This window comes from Pleurodeles waltl, chromosome 1_1 (assembly GCF_031143425.1).
Source record: "Pleurodeles waltl isolate 20211129_DDA chromosome 1_1, aPleWal1.hap1.20221129, whole genome shotgun sequence".
NCBI lineage: Eukaryota > Metazoa > Chordata > Amphibia > Caudata > Salamandridae > Pleurodeles > Pleurodeles waltl.
This window is the reverse complement of record NC_090436.1, coordinates 706,501,099-706,528,704: the sequence shown is the minus strand read 5'-3', so window position 1 is coordinate 706,528,704 and position 27,606 is coordinate 706,501,099. Positions and strand designations below refer to the sequence as shown.

Genomic DNA, 27,606 nt, shown 5'->3' with positions numbered 1-27,606 from the left:
AAGTGATGCAGACCCACTTGCAGCTTTTAATTTACAGGCCCTGGACAGAAGAAGTGACACTTTATTAGGGACTTACAAGTAAATTAAATGCACCAATAGGGTATAAAAGAGTTCAACTGTGCTTTAAGGAGAGACAAACAAAAATTAAGTTAACCAAATAGAGGTTTGAAGGCAAAACGCTAGGGGAAAAAACACACGAAGGATGCCAGGTATAACAGTGGCCAATTCATTAGAGAATGTTTGAGGTGCCCTATTCAAGATGCAGCAGAGACTTTCTCTCTGATGTCAGCTCCTATTTGAAGAATATATAAAGGAGGCCTCACAGGAAGATGGTAGACACATTTCCTTCCCTGAGCATTCGTAGTGATCTAAGCCCCTCGCTACAATATTTGTCCCTGGTTGTTGTTACTGCTAGAAGTTTGCGTTGTTTTCTTCTGTATTATATTCCTGGTTTTGTTTAGATCTTTTTTTCCTTCCTAAAGTCAAAAGGAGTTTAATGCCTTGTTGATGAGTTCAGTGTTGTCCTCATTTTCAATCAAGAGCTACAGGATTGCCAAATGATGCTTTTGCCCTCTGTGATTTTAGCCTTTTAACTAGGACCTTCTTAAGGAAATGCTTGACACCTCTCATGTATATTATTCTGGGCAGGCTGACGCTATGTCTACTGGGGGGCACCCTTCTCTAGAGCTGTCAAGAAGGGGACTCAACAGACATTTTCAGAGTCCTGTTCTTGACACGCGCACACTGTCCGCGCTGAAGGAATGTCGCTGCAGAGAGGCATGCAATCTGCAAGGAGATGACTCAGGTGCCCATTGGTACTCCCCTTTCTTCTTCCTCCAGTTCTACGTCTTAGGAAAGCACCAGTTTGCATTCAGAAAACTACCTCAGCCATTCAAGGGTTATACCTTGCCACCCCCTCTCCCTATCCGGAAGAGGGACTCAGGGCTGACTCTATGTCAGAATGAGCCACTGGCTTTGAAGATGATGACCCTTTAATAGAGTCAGAGGGTTGGCATTTGGGAAGTAAGCAACCGACGCTGTGTCTGCGGCACAGAAGTGTATAGTGCTTTCAGGGGAAGGACACCGCCTCCTATTAAATTTGGATTTCCTTTTGGGCCTTTTGTTCTCGCCGGATCCACTCTCTACTTGCAAGCTTTCCACCCTGCGGCATTTCTCCTTTCTCGACTTATTGTTGTGCTTGAAAGAAAAGGATTTTTTATTCAGGAGCTGGGCTTTTTTCTTTTCTTTCTTTCTGTTTTTTTTTTTTTTAACTCGGTGAAAAGCCTTCTGACCCGTGAGGGGCGCAGACAATGGAAATGGTGGGTTACGTTTCGGTCCCTTTGAAGGATTTCAGCTGGATTGCCTTTGCATGAGATCGGATGTGTAATAAACAAAAGCGTCACATTTCGGAACACATGCTCAGTAGGGCCACTTTTATGTATCGGTGGAGAACGCTGTAAACATTTTACTTAGTACTCGATTAACAAAATCCAGGAATGCCAGTATGTCAGGTGGGATGGATTCGATTAAAGCCATGATGCTAAAGCCAAGATGTGTCGAACAAGCCTTGAATTAGTTCTCACTGAGACATTTTACACGTGCGTGCTCGGAACAGTGTTCACTTTTGGCCTTTATAAAGCATGCCACCCTCGAGGACTGGCACTGCATCAATGCCATTCATGCTTTATGACCAGAAAGGCCGATGCAAAGCTCCTGACTCACGCGAGGTCTTTGTGCCAGCTTTACGCACTCGTGCGCTCCCTCTTCTCTGGTAGCCAGGGGTTCGGGTGCTAGGGCTCTCGTCGAGAGGGAGGACGGGCCTCTACTGGCGGTGGTAGCGGGTTCGCGACCGGCGAGGGTGTGATATGACTCTCGAATGGAACAACTGCCCAACATGGTAAGTCGTTTATACACTTTGAAACCTTAAGCAAGGTTTAAAAAGTCAGCTACACAAACGCCCCCGGAGCCGCCAATTGCTTCTAGAGACCCTTCCAGAGCGTGTACTACTGGAGGGGGGGGTTGCAGAAGAGTACGGCGATGCTCCCTTTCAAATACAACTCTGTGTTTTTGCCCAGTCTTTTAACAAGCCACAACACTCTAAAACACCAGTTGCGGCTGGCGACTTGGAAAGGTGGCGGGGGTGGGGTGAGACAAAACAAAAATAAAATATAAATAAAAACTTACTTGAATGTCGCCACTGCTCTCCGCCGCTCAAAGCAGCATTATGATTGGCTGGAACGCCCTGGCTGGGCGCTCCAACGCAGACTGGGAGCCTGGGATGGCTCTCCAGCTCGGCAACACAGTGCCAGGTTGGAGAGACCCTTGTGCGCATGTGTGTTTGGTCAGCCCGAGACAACTGGTCAAACACATGAGCACTGTTCTGGACACTCCCCTCGGTGCTCTTCACCACCATTGCTTGCCCCCTTTGAAAATAAAATGATAATAAACGTACTTTATTATTGTTTTATTTTTAAAGGTTTGCAGCTCCTGCTGCTGGTGGTGGGGGGGTGACGCTCCTCTGCCCTAATGGAGGAGCCGCCCCTGTAAAACACTAGAGGTATGAGCCATGCTTTAAATGGACAGGTACTACCAGGTACTGAGTACTTGCACTTCTTTAATTTGAAAGGCAGAGTACCTGCACTTTTTTAATTTGAAAGGGAAAGCAGCCAAACTTCTTTAATTGAAAGGGAGAGTACCTGCACTGCTTTAATTTGAAAGGGAAAGTACTCAAACTTCTTTAATTTGAAGGGGAGAGTACCCGCACTTTAATTTGAAAGAGAGAGTATCTGCACTTCTATAATTTGAAAGGGAGAGTACCTGCACCTCTTGAATTTGAAAGGGAGAGTACCTGCACCTCTTGAATTTGAAAGGGAGAGTTCCTGCACTTCTTTAATCTGAAAGAGAGAGTATCCACACTTCTGTAATTTGGAAGGAAGAGTACCTGCACTCCCTTAATTTGAAAGGAAGAGTACCTGCACTTCTTTACTTTGAGAGGGGAAGTACCTGCTCTTCATTATATTCCCATTTAAAACACTGGGAATGAGAAGTGAAACTGCTACAAACAAACTCTACTGTGTAATTTTAGACTATAGACAAAACATCATGACTCGTCCACGCAGCACGTGCTCTCTGCTGTGGGTGCTGAACATTCACAAAGGTAAAGTGAAGTCCCAGAGGAATGAAAAATGTTTTTCTTTCAACTCCCAACAATCGTTGAATCCTGAAATGATGCCTCTTCGACCATAGAAAGGTGCACCTTGAACCAATTCAGTGATCGCATCTGAGATTCATAAATGTTGTGTAATTGCCAGGCATGAGAAATGAGAAGACAAGATCGTCAGGCGTTACACAAGCTTTTGAAGGTGTGGAGATCACATAGCAGTAAAAAAGGTGAGACACCATCCATTCCCTACTGACCACATTACCGGATACTTGACCAAGATTAAAAGTTGGGTCTCCAGAATTCCTTCTGTGCTCTTACCTAAAAAAATATGTAACAAAAACTCTGACAATTACAATACAATAAAATGAGAAATAATGATGGTGGTCTCAAGTCTCTAGCTCTACCATTAAAACATATTGCAGAAAATACCTTCTGTTCCAAGGCACAGGACTGTCTTTAATAGGCAGGAGCGCTAAAGAAGTTACTATCATATAGCACTTGCTGGAGGGAGGAACTATGACCCTGCACTACTGGAAAAATCAATTTTAAGGATGGTCTCAGTTCTTGCTGATCCCACCAACAAACACTAAAGTTGTAATCTCAGACTAGATAGGACACACTTCTTACAATAAACCTTATGGAAGCAGTCAAAAAGCTCTGATCACTGGGGACAGCCAGGTAACAGACCTCTGATTGCTGGTCAACGGGATCCTAAGTGCTGCACTATTTCAGAAACAGATTAAAAGGCTTGTGGGAAACTGTTTTCATGCAACACTGGACTGACAAAAGATAGTACTGGGATGGTGAGATGGTTCCCATTTAACAAAAAAGGCCTCTCAGTGGTGCAAGACACCAAGTTTTCCTTCCATAGTCTTGCCTCATGAGAGATCAGTTTATCTGCACGCTGTTGTTGTTGCCGTTGTTCTCCACCATCTCTGGTACAAGGGGTGAGTAGGGCTTCAAGGTTCTTTATCGATTTCTCTGGTTTCCACTGCCTTTCTGGTAGTCTCTTCTTACTGAACAAGCAGAAGGGAGTAGAAGGGCCTAGTAAAGTACTCTAAACTTAGTCTCAGCCTAAGGGGAAAAGTAGCTAATTTCGTAAGGCTTTGCAGAATTATGTAAATAACTTAATGTGGTATCCTTTGCCACAGTATGGGGCTAAAGTGTAAATATAAGCACCTTACTCAGCAAAAAACACAGATGGTCTGAATATGAATTGGTCGGTGTATTCCAACCCTAGAGCAAACCCCTATTATTGCATGGGTTGGACTTACGATTTGGTAGTTGCTTAACGTATCCGGTAATTATCCAACGCATTAAATATCCTAACCTTTGTTAGATATGAGCAGATCAAACCTGCCAAAATGTAAGTCTAGCAAAGCATACGGTATTTAACGTACCATATGGATTTGGTGTGCTAAATACCAAAATATGCGTGTTGGTCCCCATAAAATTGAAATAGGTGCTACTTAGCAACCCTATAAATAACATACCCTGTGGTATTGTAATTTATCAAGTGCAATAAATAACACCTATACTATTAATGAGGGTCAATTAGTTACTTTTCACTATCTTTAGAAAAGTTTGTGGGGATCATAATGATGCCTAAGAAAACTAAACTAAAACACAATCATAACATTGTAAGTTCAGAAACCGTGATTCATGTTCATATAATGAACATTTAGGAAATATCACAAAAGAAAATCTCAACATTTGTATACAATTGTTTATAAAATACCTGTACATTCTTGAAAAATGTAAATCCATCCTACATGTCCTGCTTTCTGTTAGTCCCAAAGCCACTGTCTACTCCCTGACACAATGCGACTCTGGTATATTTTCATATAAAGATCACTGTTCAGCCCATTAATTTCTCTAAAAGCCATATGTGTGGCTCCCAGCTAAACATTTATGCAAAATGTAATAATACGTCATTTCAGTAGAGTCCACAAAATTTGAGTTAGGAAGAGTAGGTGATTATTCTATAATACTTAATACCCAGAGTACTAAAAGGGGTAAACCAAGAGAAGAGAAAGACTGTCTGCACAAATACATAGGAAATAGGAAAAAGACACCGTAAACTAAGCACGCGCCTCAGTGTCTGAAAAATTAAAAACCAACAGCTGGTGTTAATAGCACAAGATATAAACTATGCGTCAGGGATTTCTACATAACACTTTCACCTGTCAGTCTGTGAATGTGAGGAGGCGGTCCTAAAAGAGAAACTGCTAGGAGCCTTTAAGAAGAAGCGCATGAACGTGTGGCCGACTTAGAAACCAAAGAGGGACGGGCTTCCAAAATAAACACTGGACTTCTTTAGATGGCCAAACAACATCACTTCAAGCACTGACATTAAGCACCTGGAGGTAAGCTTGCATTCATAACTGGGAATAACCACATGTAGAGGAGCTCTGCTCCAGGTTTGCTTTCTCCTCATTGTTGAGTGTCTTCCACTTGACGCCCTTCTTTGGCACTGTTACTCTCCTGCCTTTTGTTTCAAATTAGTGCTGATGATGTGTCCCCTGATGAGATTCTGTACCCTCAATGACATGTATGTATTGTGCTAGCCTCTTACCTACGTGATTCCTGCTAAGGATCAAGCCTGCCATCTACCACTCATGACCCCAAGCAAACCAGGAAACTAGAGGCCCAGCAGCCTGTGATCCTGACCAACCAAGAGGAGGATAACTTGTAAAAGTAACCAATTAGTGGTTGTTTTTTAAGCAATAGCCTGACTCTTGCAAATAAATCTATGATGAGTAAAGAAGAGCTGGTTATATAACACAAATAAAACAAAAACTGCTGTCATATGGAGGTAGAGATTCTGAAGATGGTATGACAGATGAAATACCTAAAATGGCTTTATTATCCTGGGCGCCCAACGAGAATATGGCTGTCTGCAGCCTAAATTCTACTACCAGTACTGGCTAACTCTTTTGCACACTCACTTGGTCACTGTCCTCCTCCCTTCGCACCCGTTATTGATCATGCCATTTTGAATCTGCATATTTCTTCACTCATTGAACTCCCTGCGCTTCATGTGCTTTTAACGCTGGAAGATCCCAATATAACCTGGCACAGTATAATTCAATACACATTATATTGGAAGATGCGGTGATATGATGGGAAGACACAAGGAATACAGTTACAGAGCCCACAGTACCTATGATTTCACTGACGCATCATCACGTTAACATGGTGAACATGGGCAATAACAGGGTGCTTACACTACCATCCAGATTCCAAACTATGTGTACTACCAGAATATTCCACTCAAATATAAAGGCCATATTAGATAGACTCAATTAGGCCTTCAGAGTTAACAGGTTTAAAATCCGACGTAAAATGTCTTCTCAAAAGTACATAGCGTCTTGCTCTGAAGAAACATTATAGCACAATGGTTCCCAACTTGTGGTCCGGGGACCCCTGGGGGTCCGCGAAGCCTCCTCAAAGGGGTTCGCGACTGCTTAGAAAATTAAATAATATTAATAGATTAGGTCCCCAGCTTTCAGTAATAACTTAATGGGGGGTCCCCGGATTCCAATAATGATTCAGTGGGGGTGCTAGGGTTCCGGTAATGATAAAGTGGGGGTCCACAGAAGTCAAAAGGTGGGGAACCACTGTTATAGCACATTATATTAGATAATATTTACATATCATTACATAGTAGGTAAGATAGGTTCTTAATTCAGGTACAACCAAAACAGGTGAACTTTTAAATGCCATCTGAACACGAGGAGAGTAGGGCTTGCTGGTCCTTAGATAGAGTGGAAGAGAGTTCCACAAAATAGCTGCACCTCCAGAGAAGGATCAGTGTTGAGCTTGAGTCACTCTACCTCTGTATATGTCTAGTTAAAGAAGTCCCTGCTTCTATGTCCCCTTGGTCCATCTGATTGCTTGTTCAAAATAATCAATTACGAAGGCGTATTCAGGTGCAGCTCCTTGTAGGTTAGGCATACAATTTGTAAATGTGAATACATTTCTCCTAAACCATGCTCTAGACTGGATCTGTTCTTTCTTTTCGATTGAAGTAAAAAGTCAGAACTGGCTATTCTGAATCAACCTGGAAACCACTCCATCATTCCTGGAGGTGCTTTGTTAGCTCCATTCCTATTTCACGTTTACATGTTTACATACCCAAGTCCATCATCCTCCACCATCTTCAGTTCCACGCATATGCAGCTAACTCACAGATTCGTTTTTAGATGAAAGGGATAGGGCTACCCAATGTAACATCACTTAATGGCTGGAACAGATACTTCTATTACAGGAAAGAGCGTTTCCTGTGTCTGAACAAGAATGAGGCCGAACTGTGGTCCACACCTTCCTGAGGGGCAAATCATCTTAGAATCCTCTTTAAAACTTACTTACTAACTTACCCGTACATTTAAAGATCGAAAATATAAATCTCAAACTATCCATTTTGAGAAAGGTCTGCCCTCTTCTACAGTTCAGCCATCTCATGGAATTGGCAAGAGTACTATTCCTCTCCAGACTGGATTATTTCAACACCATTGATGCTGGCCTCCCTAAATCACAAATCCAGAGACTATAAACAATCTAAAACTAGGTGACCAGACGATGTGGGAAACTCAGAAAGCATGTGTTAAGGTGCCAGCAATTTTTAGGTATTAAGTATTATGCAAAGGCATTACAAAGAAAAGGTCCTCTGGTCCTGAAGAATTTGGTCACACAATTTCACCATGCAATAAATTGTAAGTATTCTAATATCTAGGGTGAAACACAGCACAAACAGTTCAAACACTGGGGAAGATCGTTTCGACCTCTGGAATGCCCCCGAATCAGCCTTAGACTGACCACTTCAGTCCGAATCACTATGGACATTGTCTCCTGTCCTGGACTTTTCAACAACAAATCATTGTTTTAAGGGTGTTAGTCGAGGTAGTTCAAGAGAAGCAAATAAGACAACTCCTAGAATGCATTAAGATATTGCATGCACTGGAAGCAGTGTTCGTAATGACCCCCAGCCAAATGTAAGCAGTCAAAGAACTATTTCTGATTTAGGAAGGACCTTCAAACCAATCTATCCAACACACATTGAGTACCTGGTTGTGTGTCTAAACTTAGACTATCTTTTACTTTGGATTAAACTGGGAAATAATTGTGGCTATCCAGGTTAAGAAGCTAATGGAATGTACATCCACTTACTATAAAATGGATTTTATGTGTTGAAGCATTTTAAGAATAGGAAGACACATTGTAGAATATTTCCACTTAAATATTCTAAGACCTACTTATAAAAGTGAGAATTGCAACTGTTTTGAGAATACAGTAAGGCAGTGTTAAACTGTAATGCTGTACGCCAATTGCTTAAAAGTTACATAACGTTTAACTGAAATGACACACGTGCCTGTACTGTTATTGTATACTCCAGCAGACAGGAGGGCTCTAAGACCCATAAAAATGGGGAGAACTTTGTCCAAACATTTCCTGTGACATCACTCTGTAGAGCTGCCTGTTTCTGGAAGAAGTTTGGTCATACAAGGCTCTTCACGTAAATAAATAACTGACTACACTGCATGCCTCACCTATGGCAGTGGGTTGCTTTCCAAACAATATTGACCAAGCAAAATGAATCATTAGTTTTCAACATAGCACAACATAGGTGAGGTGTCAGTGCCAAGGGTTGAGGTGGACTTCCTGCGAACGCCAAATCCTGTCTCTGTGGCAGAGTAAGGCATTTTCTATATGAATGGTACTGAAGGCTGCCTGAGTCTTAAAGATAAGGGGTTGGGGCAGGAGTGAGCGCCTGCGAACAGGTCCTCTGGCGCAGACGGGTTTCGTGTGTGGAGTGCATGAGAAAAAAAATCCTTTGCTGAGACGAGCAGGAGCAGATGCTTTCTCGGAATGGGACAGTTCTACCCCCACTCAAAACCAGTTCGATAGAGCACACTGCAGCTTTCTGTCTGGGACTGACCGGCAGTGGAAATCCAATAGCCACATACTCCTGTTTGCAAGATTAAGTATACTGTCTCAATATTAAGTCCATAATATTTCTGTGTGTAGCTGTTCAAAGGGGGCATCAATTCATATTCTCGAAGCCTCACAGATAGCCTTCATCCCTCCAAATGTCCAGACCCGGTATGATAGATGGGGTGTGGGTCTGCACTGCGAAGGATGTGCTCCACCCGTCTTCCCTCCAGTCGAATGGCATTGATCGGTCCCTCCTCCCTGCTCCATAAATCTTCATGAGACCAATTCAAACCACACACACGTCGGCCACAGCCTGCTGGAATTAGCTCTCCTTTCATTTCATATTTGGGAGCTCTTCTTGCAGACTTCAAGTCTTGTCAGCTCTATCACCATCCTCAGTTCTATCTCTGTCTCCAGTGATATAATGTCAGCTGTCATCGAACTGTGCGCAAGAGACTCTTTCTAAAGCTTGCAGTACACATTCCGCCTCATTGTGCTTCCACTAACCAGTAGTCAGTTTAACCCTGCATATTGGAACATGTTGGAATGGGACTCAGGCCCAAGAACCTTCCAGACAAATATCACTGCTCTGGGAAACAATATTGACTTCCAACTCATGATGCTGAGAAGGGCCCAGTCTTCGATGTATTTAATCAAAAAAATTCAAACACAAAACAAACCAGGTCCTGCTTCATCTGGAGAACAGCGGATACAATTCGAAGTTCTGTGTATTACCTTTAAATGCTTTTGGTGTAACAGTGCCCAATACCTGAAATCTATGATCCCCACTACACTCCCATCAGAACGCTAGCTCATGTACCTTTCCAAAAACAAGAAAACCAGCAAAGAATCGTCAGAGCACAGGAAGGCCACCTTCGAAGTCCGCTGATCGCTTATCAGCTGCACATCTCATAAGCCACTTCAGGTAGTAGATCACATTTTTACAGGTAGTCATAGACTGACAAGATGGAAGTGTACGTTTATGGCTCTTGGAGCCAGAATGCAACTCAATAAAAAGAATGGCACATTGGCCCTTCCCTGTGGCTTTGAGTGACTTTTTGTTTGCTGATGATGAAGTCTGGTCTTTCTGCTCTGTGGAACGCTACCATTGATAATACCATATTTTCGAGTCTTTGTTTAAATTCAGATCCTTTAAAAAGGCAGGAACAGCTTTAACGATTAATCATATGATATGGAGCCGATTCCAAAGATGCCATCATAAAATAATGCACCATTGTTCTATCACTTCATCTGTTTTGTTGACAATTTTTGAAAAAAAAAAATCAAAGAGTAGATGCCTACTGACTGTCTTTCTTTGCAGCTTTCCAAGTAAATGGCAGTCTTTACTTAGCTGCTACTTTTGCCTCCGGTCACAAAGTGGCACTCGCTCTTACCTTTCTACCGAATAGTTTTTGATTTCTTTCCATGTTGGACCTGCTGGACTACCTGAGGAGACGCGAGGAAGTGACCAGCTACGTCACCGAGAGGCAGTACAGCTGCTCAATCTGAGAAACATTCATACAGTCCATTCAGCAATGTTCACAGTTCTCCACCAGGAGGCCCAATGATAGATTGAATATTAAGCAGCCCAATCAAATGAAAGTTTCATCTTATTGACTTTCTGTCTGCTGGGGATCTGGCAGAAAACCAAATCCCAGGTCACGAACACTGATTCAGCAGCATGTGAGTGAAAAATTCTCCTTTTCAGTTCCCGTGGCATCCCCCTCTCCACATGTAAAGCACAATATTCTAAAGCCCAAGATTTTAACAGTCAAGGTGATGGCAATGTTGCGCAGAGACAGTAATGAGGTTTTATATGATGCCTCAGCAGCATGTCTGCATCACATTAGGGATCGTCCTTACTATTCAAGGCCAAGAAAACTTAGTTCGACTGGCTCAATAGTGCACAAATAGCAAGAAGAACTTTCCGCTTGGGTTGAGTGAGAGGAAAAAAAGAGGTTTCAGCGCAATACGCTCAGCGTGGAGACTGTATGTGAAATCAGTAAAAGAAAATTGAGATTATGGATAAAGAGTAACAAACCACTGACTGGGGCTCAAGCAATACATCAATGGCCCCACCAAGAAATACACCTTCAGTTATACACTGCAGTACTGTAATTATAAATTGTATTTATATAGTGCTTACTACCCCTGATGACGCATCAAATCGCTTTTCCGTGAGTAGCATGCTACTCCGAAACCCAAAAGGATTAGTGGTGGATTAATATAGGGAAATATGAGTTAATTTGAGCGGTGGACATGTGAGTCTGTTAGTACACTCTTCATTACAGACACAGAACAGCTGGTGTCAGTGAAACCACCCTTGGGGAAGGGGTAACTCAGGCCAGAACAGCTTTGCTGTCATTAATTCTACATTGGGCATAGGTAGCTGTCTTTCTATACCCTTCCATCTCTTTCCCTTTGGAAGCTTTGACGATTGAAACTCTCTGCCCAACAAGGTATGTGGACTACCTAGGCTTTGACAGCAAAGGTGTAGTGACAACTGTAAGAGTAGAAACGTACCTAAACAAAGGGCTTTAAGGGGCGGATCCCTCCAGGTTTGAAACCCGATAGTAATTAAAAAGCTTTGGCAAAGCCAATAATTTTCACCTATGCAAGATCTTTTTGTTTTGCCATTTTTTAAATATGTTGCACAACAGCACATGCTGCTGTGCAACGTGACAAAGTTTTTAAAAAGAGCACTATGACATGGCCAACGTTGACCGTAACATTGTGCTTTTTTCTCCTATAAGCAATGTTTTACAGCAGCCGGCGCTGCTGTGCAATATGTGTAAAAACAGTGCAGTGGAGGAGTTCTGGGGGTGGAAAGGCACCATGAGGAAGGAATGTGGGGGTGGGAAACACACAAGAGATGGGGAGGAGGACGGGTGGGGAACAAACAACAGGAAGCAAGGGGTTGGGCAGCAGGAGGAGGGTGGGGAACAAACAAAAGACAGCGGAGGAGAGGGTGAACAAACAATGGACAGCTGGGTGGGGGAAGAAACAACAGCAGGAGAAGGGGGGAAGCAACACAAGGGAGGGAGCAGTAACAGCGGGAGGAGGTAAGGGAGAGGGACTGCAGACATATGCACTCTAAGGAGTGTACGGCCAGTGGAAGGACACTGACCGCAGACAGGAAGCTATACTTGGTCAATTCTCCACGACAGAAACACACCAAAGCCCCCAGTGGAAGCCAAGGTGAAGAGGAGACTACCTAATAAGAAGCAAGAAAACAAGAGTGACGTTGGAGCCAACTGATGGTAAGAAAGTGGCAGGCTTTAGGCCCATTTTAAGCTTTTTTTTTTGTTTACAAGTGTGTGTTTACAAGGAAAACGTCTACTCGGATATTGAAACAGATCCCTGTCTGGCTCTATAATCATTTCCTTACCTTTTATGCAGTGAAAAACACTGATCAATTTCTGAACAATTAATGTAAGATACATTATGGTTATCCACATCAGCCATTCAGATCCCGTTCATATTTTATATGCTTTACTTAATTTTGCATTCGCTAAGAGGGTTATCTATTTCCAGGATGTTGGGTTTCTGTATTTTTTCATGCAGCATACTGCTCTGAGGATAGTGCGTACACTGAATTGAGTTGCCACCAGGTTTATTTAACGGGCCACAATTGAGAGGTCTAGCGTTGAATGCAAGTTTTCCACAGTGCTCAGGATACATGGTCACTCTGTCCCTGGCCTCTCTGAAGAACGCACAGAACAATGTTCTCGTATTCCAGCTGAAATTGTGATTCTGTGCAAATGTGTGTGAAGGAGGTACACAGTTGTCGAAACTTTGTCAAGGAAAAAGTAATAGAAAATGCAGTGCTTACGGGTTAGTGGGTGCATTGTGTGTTTCAAGGGTGGTGAAATGAAGGAGACGCGTGGAAGTGCATTCAGGAGAGAGTGAAAAGAGGGTGCTGAATAGGAAAGAGTTGTAATGTAAGATAGCAGATGGAGGAGATGTGGAGAGCAAACGGGAATACATGTGTAACACATAGTGAACCTCACAGGAGTGATCTAGTCACTTTGAAGACCACTACTCAATCCACATATTGCAGTAATGTGTCTTTCACCATCTCACAATTTTAGAATGTAAACATTTTCAATATTATTTACAACAAAATTATCTTTGTTACTCTCTTATTTTAATCAGCTAACACCCATTAACAAAGCCAATAGTCCTGGGTAGTTTTAGGTGCATGTCAGTTGTTGTATTATGTTTCTAGATGTAATAACACAGCTCAGAAGAACCAAAATACTGGTCGGTGGGTACACTATGGGAATCACAGGAATGTAGTTTATGTGTCTAAGCCACACCCTTAATTACATAGGTCACGTCGCTTTTAGAGACCCCTACTTGTTCATCCCACTTAAACCCTGCCTACACACAATTTATGAATTACTTTAATCCCTGCTAAATGCCAACAGTGTACCATGCGGTGCTATACAAAAAAATAATAATAAACAAATCCATAAATATCACATTTACAAATGAACAACAAAGACGCAGAGGGGCACAGTACTCTAAACATAACTGCCAAAGAAAGTGAAGAGAGTTTGCAAGCAGTCACATGAACCGTGAAAATCTGCAAACCACAGGACGAAGGCATACAAAGAAACTGAAAAACGACGGCGGCAGGTGAGAACTTACCACTGGAGCAGTTGGGCCCGCCCCAGCCCGGCTCGCACTGACAGGTGTTTGGGGCAATGCAGCGGCCGTGCACGCATTTATCAGCACACTGAGCTGTCAAGAGAAGAAACCAGTCACGTGAGAGAGGGCGCGAGCAAAACCCACACAAAAAGGAATCACATCGAGGGCGCAGCTGCCCCGCGCGCTCGTCTCAAATGTCACCCAGAGAATACACTCGTGTCCATGTATCAATGGCTGGAGCTTTATCTGAGAATCCGGCTGAAAGGGCAGTGAAAAGAACTGTGCCAAGGCTCAGTCCTAGAACAGAGACCTTCAACGCTGCTGGTAAAAAGGTTTGAATAAACTACCCCTCCGTTATTAGCAACAGTGCGGGCAAAAATGCCCGCAGCTCTAGAGGGACAGCGCCTGGTCGCACAAGGGCCTGCTTCTGAGCACAGGACGCCTGTGCCATATGTAAAGCCTGGCAGCTCTGCATGACATGAGCAGTGCCACCAGCTTACAGCACTCTTGGCTTCCTCGCCATCAGGGAACATCTGTTTTCTCACGTTAACTCGCCAAATATTTTTCTGCCGATGCCATTATTTCCTGCGTTGCCCCGGACGCAATTTGTACAAACGTAATGTGCTTAATTGTGATAATTGCAGCTGATGAGGTGTGGCGAGCCTTTCGGTTGTGGAGACTGTAGTAAAGGAGTAAAACAGTCTGGAAGCAGACCGACGCGGGCGGGGCCTCAATGGAGCTCACACAGCCGGCCTTGCCCTCCCTTAGTATGAGGCTGTGTGGAAGCTAGCGATGGGTGGGGCGTTAGGGGGGCAGCTCTCACAACTCAGAAAGTTTAAGGAGGTACAAGTCCAACGTAAAGCGCCTGTGAGTGGGTCTGTGCCTGAGTTGTGCACACGCGCACACAGACAGACGCACCACACGCGCGCACACACACGCGCGCACACATCACTTCATATCATTGTGCTCCAAATGATTATTTTGTATAATGTAGAACATGCGTGATGTAAATATGTGATGCACACTCGGACCATCTTCCACACTCCTCGTTGATTTACATTTCTCCTATGCTCTGGTGGGAGGTTTACGGTATAAAAATACCAATATATACAAAAAAGTCTTTGGGCAAATTGTACAGGCTGCTCCTTCAGAGATCAATGATATGTTAGAAGCATCTGGAAGGTTTCAGAGGTGTCAACATTCACTTCAAAATGCACAAAGAATGTTCCAAGTGAAGATAAATAATTATTCAAGAAATGTAACGTTATAATAACAACAATGAAACACATGAATATACAATTAAATTCTCCAAAGTCTAATCAATATAGAGAACCTAATTTAAGTTCATGCTTTCCCGAAGGGGAGATAGTCGACTAGTGGGCAGGCTTGCACTTTCATGGAATATACTATCTCAGGGATAGAGCCTGAAAAGAGTTGAAAGGGTGTTTTTGTCTTTGTAAAGTTTTGATATATCCACTGATTTGACTGAGGACTGTCTCTACAAGGGCAGCGATTCACAAGCACACAGCCCTGTATGGAAGTTCAGCAATCCAAACTGAACACGATTCACACAGGCCTGGCTCCAACAAGTGGGCAGTGAGTACTGGTGCAGGGATCCCATCCCCTAGGAATGGCATTTGTTCTTCTCAAGCAACCATGCACATGCAAAATTCAATAGGAGAGAGGCAATGACATGCCTGGGACAACTCTGGCGTTTGGGGACAGGAAATCTAAAAGCTGCATTAACCTAAGAGAGGGCCTGTGCCAGGCGGCCGTCTAATGGCTCTCACAGCATAACTCAAATGATACAATTGCCACCTATTGGCGCCGGTGAGGCTCGATGGTTTTTATAAATTTATGCTTTGCATGTGGTTTATTGGGAACATATGTTTTGTTGTATTTGTTTTCCTATTACCTTAAAGCACAAAACAAGTTTAAAGATATATTTTAGAAATGGAACATACGTATTGGACGGCTGTATGTGATTTCATAGACAAAAGATTTCATGGAATACCATTACTTAGGAACTATTTCACCTGAACTGTTTAATGGAAATTTGCAGGATGAATGACATTTACCAGTTCATAGAAACATATTCACAGAATGTCTTTGTTTTAAAAACAAAAAAATAGCTTTCGCATACTTATTTTTAAAGTGTAAGTGTAATGATTGCAGGTGTTATTTTCACAAACATTTTTTTGAGGAATGTATTTCAGTGCTTTGCTTTAAGGGACATTATTTTGGATTTATACCTTTTACATTGTCAAACAATTACTTTGGATGCTTTTAATTCGCTGACCTCTCTCTACCCCTAAACACTATCCCTTCCGACCCTCAAAAATCCCTCACCACACCAAACTACACCTATCGCTGAACTACAAAAAGCACTTTCTACCCCTAAAAGTCTCCAATCCTTGAACCATAAAAGTCTATTCTACACCTAAACTCCATCCATTCCTGAACTGTAAGACTGTTTCTTCCATTGAAACTCATCCATCCCCGAAACCTAAAAACCCTTCACCTCCCCTAAACTCTAGCCACACCTGACCCCTAAAACCGCTCACCACCCCTAAACTCCACCTATCCCAAACCATAAACAGCCTTTCTACAGGTGAACTCCACCTATCCCTGAACCCTTAGAAACTCTCACCACCCTAAACTCCACCCATTACTGAGCCCTAAAACAACGTCTGCTCATACCCTTCACCCATCCCAGAACCATAAAATTCTTCAACAACATTTAACATTACCCTTCTCTGATCTCTAAAATCCCTTCATTACCCATAAACTCTACCATCAATGAACCTAACAACCCTCACTAGCCTTACAATCTGCCAATCTGTTTACCATAAAAACCCATCAATACCCATTCCTGGTCCCTAAAACTCTCACCACCCACAAGCTCCACCAATCCCAGAACCCTGAAAACCACTTTCTATGCCAGTACTCCATCCATCCCTGACCCCCCCAAAATCCTCATCACCCTTAAACATCACCCATTCCGAAACCCACAAGCCCTTCACTACCCCTTAGCTTTATCCATGTTTAATGTAATTTTTGACTTTTTCTTAAAATGGCCTTTCTTGTAAGATGTTTTCTTTAACTTTCTATTTATATGTATTTCCTTAAAATTGTTTTTCCTTAAAATTGTTTTTTCATAATTTGGTTTCCTTCACTGTGGCTTCTCTGCTTTGTTTTTTCTGTTAACTCAAATGCATCATTATGGGACACCTATTAACCTTGTACCTCGGAACGATGCCCTAAGAATGCTTCTTCATGCTTCTCCCCCAGTTTAAAGCTACACACGTGAGACTAATCCTATTTATTTTTCTATGGAGGATTGTGTTACCTGTGTGGCACAACCGCGCTGACACTGGGACACATCCAGGCGTTTGGACAATGAGTGTACCCAGGGACAGAGACATAAGCAGGCGCCAGGAGCAGGCTGTGAGCTCTCTCAGAACAGCAGGCACCTCCTCTGAGTCTTCTGCAGATGAAAAATGAGTAACGCTGCATAAGCCGGTGGAATTTAATAGAGAGAATCAAAAAGGTGTCAGATTTTGAGCCCGGACCATGTAATTAAATTATAGCTTTTCATTTTTAATAAAATGGTGGACGTTTGTGCTTGAACAGTTGTCTTCCGGATTTACATTGGATCCAGACAACGTATGGAAAGCGTACAGCTATGCATAGCCTGTTATGGGGATTGCTTAAGCTCACTTCATTGTGAAGGGACCATGCAGTGAATAAACTATACAGTGAGAGGCTCCATGCAGTGTGGTGACTTGCACAGCCACTGCACCACCTTCCTTTTTTAGGAGCTATCGACAGATGCCCCTAGCTTTTGCTATCTGGCTTATTACTCCTCTCTATCGCTGCAGATGGCCATTTCATGTTGGTGGCAACAGGCACCAGTGGCAAGTGCCATAGGTGATGAAACCCTTTCTCTCCAACTGAGAATAATGGACACTTTTCTGATTGTCACTATCTCTTGCCATCTCACAATACTCACTCCTTTTTACCCATGTGCACCATTTTTAGGGTAGTCCTCATACAACGTCTCAGGATGAAAGGACTATCCTTCCATCCAAGCACAGCTGACGATCAAACCTACATGGCTCTGAACAAGCAGATCTCTTCTCTGGTGTTACTTGCAGCAACTGAAAGGATGGGTGGATTTTAGCAGTTTTAATTCTAAGAGGTCACAAATATGCTTCTAGGTCCAAATCATCTGCCGTCCGCCTAAAACTCGTTGCACCTGCTACACTGGTTAGACATGGCAGCGGACACACTAAGGTCCTCATTACAAGTGACCTGGTTAACTGCGATACCACACATATCGCAGTTAAGAATTTGCTGGCTAACACCGCACACCCACATATTTCCCCAATATTTTTTCTGCTGGTCAAACAAGCTAAAGTTTATTAGATGGGGGGAATGCCTAATAATTACTGAGACATCTGGATTTTGGTGCACTTCGAACTAAAATACACTTGTTAGTCCCCATTATTGGGACAAACTTGCAATAGGGAGTTAGATCAATTCTGACCCAACGGAGTTGGATTTTATCAGGTGCTTTATATTTTGACCCACACACCAGACCAGTCGAAAAGAGAAATGAGGGCATCTTGACGCTGTAAAGAATCTAGTTGGTTACTTGATTGTTGACTAAGGATGAACACAGGATCAGTTCAATAATCACTACAGGACTCATCTTGTGCCGCCAGCCCAAGTGCACACTTCCATCCCTACAGAATATGCACCACAACCCTGACAACACCAGCACACTCTCACTTGGTCTGGACATCAACCGAACTGCATCCACAAGATCCAGAATGACACACAGAGGTTATGCCAGTTTTAAGCAGAGCCGGTTCTACAGCAACGCAACACTGCAGCAGCCTAGGACTTTATCAGGAAAGGGTACCCAGATTTCCCCCTAGAGCATCACATTGTACTATTTTCAGGGAAGGGGTGGTAAAAATGCCCCTTTTTCTACTGTCAGAAATGCTTGCCCCAGCTCTAGTCTTAAGAAATGGCCATATGCAGGTGCATAAGAAATGGGCCCTACTATGCCTGCCCTAGAAAACCTGTACTGGCTGTCAGTCCGTGCCGTGATCAAATTCAAAATCGTTCGTGGCGCATATTGGTGCATATAAATTCTCAGCTGGCGTCGTTCCTCCTGATCTCTGCAATAAGATTCTTCCTCATGCATCCTAAAGAAAGCATTTCTCCTCTCGCCAGTTCCTCCTACCTTTTACCACTCTAGATTTTTGAGGAGATGAGACCATGCTTTCCAGTGGCGACCTTAAAACTGCAGAATCAGCTCCCAGTACATATATGCCCTATTTTGGTCATGTGTCTGGACAGAATTTGGTTTGTGATGTCACTGTTACAAGTCATGTAAATAAATAAATAAATGAATATGATGGTTTCTCAGCCTATTTCTAGATGCTCGATAATACCAAGTCAGTAGGCACATTCTGAAATTAATCTTGGAAAAACAGGGGCATACTTGGGTGCACTTATTTAAGCAGCCCAGAGCGCAGTCTGACACTAGGTTCAGAAGCTGTTGTGTAGTGTGCTGTGCTCTAAATGGTAGTACATAATACCTGCTGGTGCGCTTCCTGGCAGGCGCCAAGTCGCCACCAGGTGTGCTGGCCAGGAGATTCCCTGGAACACACACTGTTAGAGCCAAGCACCCCCTGGCCCTACCCCAGACACATTGAGAGAAGGGGTCATCTATTCTATCATTCTTCCCAATGTCTAGTAGGATGTACTCATAATAAGCAGTAAATTACCCATGTTAATGTGCCATCTTGGATAATGTCGCCAGGACATTAGCGCCACTGCTCATAGAAACCAAATGTTTCAATGTGCTTCGAGCTTCATTTCAACTTTTTCTCTGGAAATCAATTGAGCCGGAACACTGAAAAGACGCAACAACTGTCAACTTGTCAAAGAGTTTTTTAAGCATCCCATGTTGCTGACAGGTAAGAATCTTTTAGTCACCACATCCTACTGGGTGGTTGATACACTAAGTATTAAGCCCAATATTATATACAGTTCATCCGAGCTTTCGTAGTAATTTTTAGCTCATTACAATTAATGGGAAGTCAGTGTTATCAGAAGAACCCTACAAAGCAATCCTCCTTTAACACGACAAGCAAATGCCTCAGCCGGGGGCTTGGTTTGTGCCTGTAGTGACGGGTGGGGGACACCGACACTAATCTTCTGCATCAGGCTTGGATCCAAGGCAAGAGAGAGAAAGACAGAAAAGGGAGAAAGAATGATGGGAACGATAGAAAAAGAGAGCCAGAAGGAATAACGGCAACATGCAAAAGTGAAATGAAGAGACGGGAAGCGTAGGGTGATGGAAGAAAGAGGTATGAAGTGAACTGAAGGCTTGGAAGCATAGGTATTCGGCACCCCAACATTAGGCAGACTCCTACCAAAAACTTTGGTCCCCTGGACTTACTTTTTGATGTTTTACAAACTAAGCACAGGCCACAACTGAGGGAGAGGGCAAGAACTCTTGCAGAGCCGCTTGAGGTGTGGCAGGGTAAAACAATCAATGCCAGAGTCACATCCAGGAATTAAGAGCCAACAGATGTCATTTATTTATACCTGTGTTTACAAATGGTAAATCCCACCTTACTAAGTGATCAGACAATGTGGAAAGCACCCAAGAGGGGCCAACAGCCTACTGCACATCCGCCTCTGAGCAGTAGAGGAAATAAGAGGGCTATCCGGACCAGCAACCGGTGTAGCAGGGTGTGAACACCAGGCTCGACACATACTTCCTACAGAGAGTGGATTAAAACTAAAACCCAAGCGGAGAGGCAGGGGCTGCATGTCAAGGGCAGATTCTATCCGCTTCTCACCCACGTCCATGTTTCATCTTTTGTGGCGCTTGATTATCATGCCTAGCGAAGAATGCAGTGGCTTATTCTCTTTAAGTCTCCAAGAGGGAGTGCAACATTTATTAAACATCTATTCCTCCATTCCAAATGTAATTAACACGCGATCATGTTCCCCCGGGACGTCAGGGGTTGTGTTGGCTGGGCTCCATTCCTGGCCAGCGCGGTTAGCATCCTAGCCCCATGGCCCATTCACAAAGGGATGCTCAGCAGACATTTGCTCTGCAGGCAGAGCGTCTGGATTTGTGGTGGTCAGATTCCCAGACTGAGGCATTCAACGCCAGCCGCATCTGACCCTGCCAATCACTCTCGTGTTTATGGGCTACTGAACTGTAACTTCTAGTGCTCCGTGTAGAGCTTGCACACAATCGTGTTATGAAGCTATAAATTAAGTTAAACATGAGTAGAATGATTTTTTTTAACAGCGTCTAAGGCAGTGACTTCTGCATGTACAGTCAGCTGTCAGGTGCCTTTGAAAAATAAGGCATTTTTTCTATTACACTACAAATGTACATGTCAATCTTGTCCCGTGTTTCTTAAATTGGGGTGGATGAGCCACGTTTCTGAGACCAGATCACCACGAATGTTGTATTTTCCCAATCCTGGGTCATGATCAAATAGCAGCAGTGCAACAAACATTATATGAAGAATAATCAGTCCAGGGGTCCGGGGACAGAACATATACTGGGGTGTAAATATATCGAGGTGGGGTGAAGGATGAGTTTTACCAGGTTGCGTGCATCATGTTAGTTTTGCAATCTGAGTTGACTACATCTGTTTTTTGAATTTGTGAATTTTTGGCAATCGTAAAATGGTGTGGAGTAGTGTCGAACTAAATGCAAATTCATTGAGTGAGGGCACACGGCAGGAGCACTCAAAGGGGTCTCCACAAAGTGCATAATGGGGGTCAGCCTCAAATGTGACATGTTTATAGCTTGTGTGATTAAAAATATTGATGGGTAATAGCACTTCACTCTCGTCTTTATTAAATAACAATTTAATCTTGTTGTCCGCTCTACACTCCCTAGAAGGTGCGGGTCCCACCCTTCTCTCCAGGCATTCTGTCTTCATACCTGAGACATCTCCCCACTGTTGATCTCACACTTACTGTTTGCAGCAGGCCCCGCACGGCAGCCGCAAGGAGCCGGAGGACAAAGGGGGTGAGACATTTGTAACCCCCTATTAACTGGATATGTTTATTCCAGGATTCTTTCATTCACTCTATTCGCATACTGGGTGTCAACCAGTGACTATGACTAACCTAGGATAACATATGGGGCTCCCGCTTTGTCCTCCGGCACCCTAAGTGACCCACACTGGCACCATCAATTACAGAATGTATTCGTCTAGGTATAGATACAATGGAAACGTGTGGCAACCAGGTCTGACTGTATATGCCTGACACTTTACATTTTATTCAAAGTAATCCTACAAAAGTGTGTGTGCCCTGTGCTTGTGGACAGATGTACGATAAGCAAAAAGTGTTGCCTAGCTTTCTGTTTTCCTCACCTACGTTTTGTATTGGGCTGGTTAGTGTAATTTACGCAGCGAGCCTACAGACAGATTGTGTGAATTCAGAAGTGAAAGAAAAAATGAAGATACGTTTCATGTCAGTTGGTGGTAGTTCCCATTTTCAATTTTTTTTAACATGCATTGTTAAGATTTGTATCTGTATATTTGTTTTCTCCAAATCTAAATGATGGACAATACCTCATATGAAAAGTAACACATGATAATACTTTTTATAATGTAACACTAATATAAACTATACTGGCGAGATGTGAGACAAAAGTATATTTTATAATGAGGTTAGAATTGTACCATAGATCGCATTCCTCTAGCTGGGACACTAATTGATGGTGCCCACTTATTTGAAAACTGACCACTCAGAATACCTGGAGGAGTCTCAAAGTGCTGATCAGCCCAAGTGGCAGATGCACTGTTTTATGCGAGACCACCCAATGCCGTTGTCTCCATGCCCAGGGGGGGTCACCCCTACCTACCTCTGACTCACGACTCACTTTACCCTTGATGCACCAGGGCACAGGAAATTAATTCTTAAAAGGAAGTGAAGGCCTCCACCGGCGTGCAAATTAAAGAATGTGTGGTGTGTGTGTCCATTGCATCCCCTTAGGAATGTGTTAGAGTTACACAGTTGCAAATGGGCATTCAAGATGGCACAGTGAAAGTACCTGTGGTACCTTAGGCAAGACGCAGAAGAGTTATTCTCATATACAACACTGCACTTCCAGGACTAACTTGCCCCTCAAAGCTGGGGATGCTTGCTTCCTGGTTTACCTCCGGGCCTAATGGGGAATATGCAGATAGTTTTGGTGCCTTCCTGATTTTTGCTGGAGCCTGATGTTCTGGAAACCTGGAGCCCCACTGGAAGTGAGGGCATAAGAATGGACATGAAGGTAGTTCTATGTAAGAGCCACACTGCTTAAATTCTATGCAAGCCTCAAGGCAAGCAGCCAGAAAGTGTCCTCACTGTGGGGAGCCCTTCCGAAAATCTCCTTTGCCTGTAATGAAACACACTAAACTATAAGATTCCAGTTCTACTGGACTGATTAGTCTTTGCCAAGACTCTTCACCACAACCTTCAGACACGTTTCCAGGTACAGACCTAAGACTAACCTCCCATAAACATCTAGGGCGAAAGGTATCTTTTTCACCTGGATCCACCAGAAATAGCAAATTAATAATTTTCTAAATATTCTTTTATTTCCTGTGGACATATATTTATTCTCAGTGACTTCTATAATGGTGACACTTATCAATTTAATTTTACAAACGTTAAAAACACGGTTTCAACATTTTTCCTTTCTACTTACAAGTGTTCAACATTACTAGTTAGTGTAGCTTTACTATTTTATAAACTTTGTTCCGACATTGCATTTTTTATTAATGTAACTGTACGGTATTGTGAACTGTTTATCCTTGCACACCAACTCCCCAAGAATATGTCTTTATCTTGGCCCATGTTACTAAAGGGTGAGACAAGGATACTCTGAGTAGACTTTGGCCTGCCACTGTGGTAGTTTCCTGGCAAGGGGCTTACACATAAATGTCTCCAGTCACTTTCACACTTTAACTTCCCAAGGAATAATTGGAGTGCAAGTATTACTTGCATCCAAGATACCTTGATGAGATGATGTTCTTGTTAGTTCGCTCGGGCTCTGATTTCCTGTGTTGGGAACTGAGCCTCTTCTAAAAATGTATATGAGTTTACGCACATCCAAGAGAAGAAGGAAAGCTCCTCATTTTTTAAGTCAGCATGTTGCGGACACCATCCTAAGCATCTCAGCCATCGAGACCGCAATGATGTTTCCGTGCATGAGGTCACCCTGAGGAGTGCTCAGTGAGCTATCTGGATTGCCAGGCATGAAGGGCGGTGGCAGTACTGCAGGAGTGCTGGGGAAAGGATGTCAATATTGGCTTCTTGTTCGTGTACAAAATGGACTCTATGAGTTTTAGGAAATAGGTGCAGAAAAGCCTTATAGTCTGCCATTTCCAAGACGGTAGTCTATCCATACAATGGTATCCGTTTCTCAATCCAAGATGAAGCAGAGTCTCTCCTGTGATGTCAGTTCTTGTTTGAATCATACTTATAGAAGCATTTGCAGTTGACGGATGCATTGAACACATTTGTTCACATATTTTGCATCGCGTTCTTCAGCCGCCTGCTACTATCTTTGTTGCTAATTGTAATTTTTAGCAGCTAAAACTTCTTTGGATCTACTATTGAGCATTTTTGCTGGACTCTTTCGTCTTCCCTGATGTCAGGTACCTTGCTAACAACTTCAGTACTAATCTTCAACCATGAGCTACAGGATTGTCAAGGAGGTTTGTTTGCTCTTTCTGTGTTTCCCCCTTTGTGGGACCCTCTTAAAGAAACACTTAAAAACATTCACATATACTTTGACACTGCAACAAATTATTCTCCGGCTAAGGTATTCTTGGTAGCCTTGAATCTGTACTAAACTATTGTAGATTGAACAAGAGCTAAGTGTGAGTACATGTGATAAATATGCGTTGCTTGTCAGGATACGTCTTCATAATTCCAGCCATCCGTGCACAACCACTTCAGTCCAAAACTGAATGCAAGCAGCACAGCTGCTTGACAGCTAAACAGAAAAAAGGGCTCATTCACTAGTACAAATGACGACTGTATTAAATCTGTGAAGAGACCATTTGTAGAGACATGTTGTGCCTCACAGTCATTACAACAGCAGCTGAAGAACACATTTGTGTTTGAAAGAGGAGTGAGCACAAACATATTGATTCTCAAAAATAGGCAAAAACTTCAGCATGCGTAATATATGCCTATACAGAGTCACATTTTTAAATTAGTTCTAGTATTTAAAAACATATTAAAAAAATGCAGGCATAAACTATGCATGCGTAATACACCTTTGCACATGTATGGTTTTCACATACTTTGCAGTTATGGATTGTTTCATTACTTTAAGCTTGTATTAAGTTTGTATACAGTACACATGTTTTTTTTTTTTTTTTAAAGTCCTGCTTTTTTTTAAGAACTATATTTTATCACTGAACTAAACTCTGCTGTTCAGAACTCCACTTTCCACACCTGCTCTGTGTATACTGCAGACATGACACACTTTCCTACACCATTTAAGCGTAAATTGGTTGCTTCTCCAACAAAACATCTCTTAGAGCCAACAGCCCTACTGGGTTGTGCCTGACATTAGAAATTGGTCTCTCAAATTATACTGTTAATTTTCGGGAGAATCTTGCCTCACTTGTTGCCTAGTCAAAATGAACACCATCTTAAACTGGATCTCAAAGCCAACACTTCCTCTTGGCCTTAAGTCACCAATGCAGGGTCCTCCCGGATAAGGAATTTCAAGTCAACAAAATTCACCCAAGATAATCTTTAAACTCTAAAGTAATCATTTCACTTACAGACCTCTTACCATTTCAAATACTGAAGGACCAAAAATCATCATCCCAATCAATCAAAGCTTGGCCACACAAAGTTATCACATTGCAGACAAAATCTATGTTTAAGTGAGGTAGGATTCTGAACTACTGTTTTCATATTGTGAAACCAAGCCCCTTTGCTCTGTGGTCACACCAGGATCCTTGTTTTAAGATGATGACCCTTAATAAGTGGGATTATACAGTTTGGTATGACGGGTCTACAGAGAAGCACTAGAGGAGATCCACTTCAATGTGCACTGTATATGAAATCTCTAAAATAAAAAATGGAAATGAAGGTTGTACTCACGGACACACATTTCCCGGTTTTCATAAAATCCAGGACAGCACTGAGATTTTCGTCTGTACATAGTTTTCTCTCCACGTCTGTATGCTGTACGATAACTTATTCTGTAAACAAAATACAAGACACTTTTGAAAAAATTGCAAATGCAGGTCTAAAAACCTAACTACTTTTCCTCTCTTTACTCCCCAACACTGCCTGTCACTTGCACGCTGTTAATGATTTGTCTTATTTTTTCCAGAGAACACATGTAACATTTTGTTTTGATGCCTATTGGTGAGGGGATTGTCAGGGTGAAAATGTGTGTGCCTTGAACAAGTCCAATTTCACAGCTGATCTCATTACTAACTTATGATGTTTCCTTTTATCCTGTTGGTCCAATGATCTTTCCTTAAACATTCAACACATTTCGTTGTGTTACTCATGGGTAAGAATTTGGGTAAGGTAGCCCAGTAGGTTTGATGTATTAATTTTAAAAAAAATGTGTGAGAGGCCAAAGGTTCAAATATGAGTCTAATCAGCTGATTTGCTGATGTTAAAACCAGACTCCTTGCACTTGGACACATCCGATTTTAGAATGTGAGCTCCACAATTATCACACAAGTCTATTAGTCCAAACTTTTATTAGGCCTGATAAAATACTACAAACCCAAGATAATTTCATAAATAGAAATAAGACAGTACACATTTGCTAGGTTAGAAAAACTGGACACTGTTGCATTTCTTTACAATATCTGTCATAGAAAAATTGGAGACTGTGGCATTTTTTACAATACCTATCTGTTTTAATCTTTTTGACTGAACAATATTTTGTTGTCTGTAACTCTAATTCCTACTCCTGCTTTATATATGTTATACAAACTTTCCTTCATAATTCAAGTTTATGTTAACTGCTTCTCCTTAAAATATCTCTTAGAGCCAACAGCATTACAGGGTTCTGCCTGACTTCAGAATCTGATCTTTCACATTATCTTCTTAATCATCCAAACAAAATTGCTTCACGAAATTGGATGTCAAGGCCAACACATCCTCTTCGCCTTAAGTCACCTATGCCATTCTCCCATAAAAGGAATTTGTATTTGGTCAAATGCCACAAGATAATTTCACAAATAATTACTTCTGCACTGATCATTAATAGTGGAAGCATTTTCTTTAAGTCCGTTTCTTTCAGTGCTCTTTCATATCATGTTGTATCACTATATCAGGAACACCTAGAAGTAAATTCTTGCAATACATAGTACTGAAAGTAGAAAGGCAAAGTTATGATGTGTTAGAAATCATAAATTGTGCCATACTCACCTTGAACCCATCTTTACGCCTAATGGTGGATTGATTGGCCGCATTTATAAAGAGTCCACCAGTCTATGGGTTCTGTTGGAACAGGTCTTCACAACTGCCCAATCAAACAGAACTTCAGGTTTTGCATGTGGCCTAAAAAGTGAGTCACAGTGCTTAATATCCAAAGGGACCTGCATGCAGTGTGTAGAATAATTTCAAGGCCAAAACCCTACTGAATGGTAAGACAATCATTGTATAATGCCCTGACTAATGTAATTTAATATGTCAGTGATGCTATCAGTGATGTCAATGAGTGATATAATATGTGAGGTCATAAGCAGTGCATGGTGGAGAGCAAGGTGTAGATCAGTAAATTATGACTGGTGAAATTCAGTGTTTTTTTGTTTTAA

At 42.4% G+C, this 27,606-nt stretch overlaps 1 protein-coding gene across 1 annotated transcript in view; it reads right to left on the bottom strand.

Moving 5' to 3' along the window:
• MEGF10 (multiple EGF like domains 10) overlaps positions 1-27,606 on the bottom strand; it is a 243,099-nt gene that overhangs the window by 132,919 nt on the left and 82,574 nt on the right. Inside the window, exons 4-5 of the mRNA XM_069227282.1 lie at positions 25,925-26,025; positions 13,751-13,843 (exon numbers count right to left, since the gene is read on the bottom strand). Coding sequence (XP_069083383.1) covers positions 13,751-13,843; positions 25,925-26,025 — 194 coding nt within the window. The remainder of the gene's footprint in view (positions 1-13,750; positions 13,844-25,924; positions 26,026-27,606) is intronic.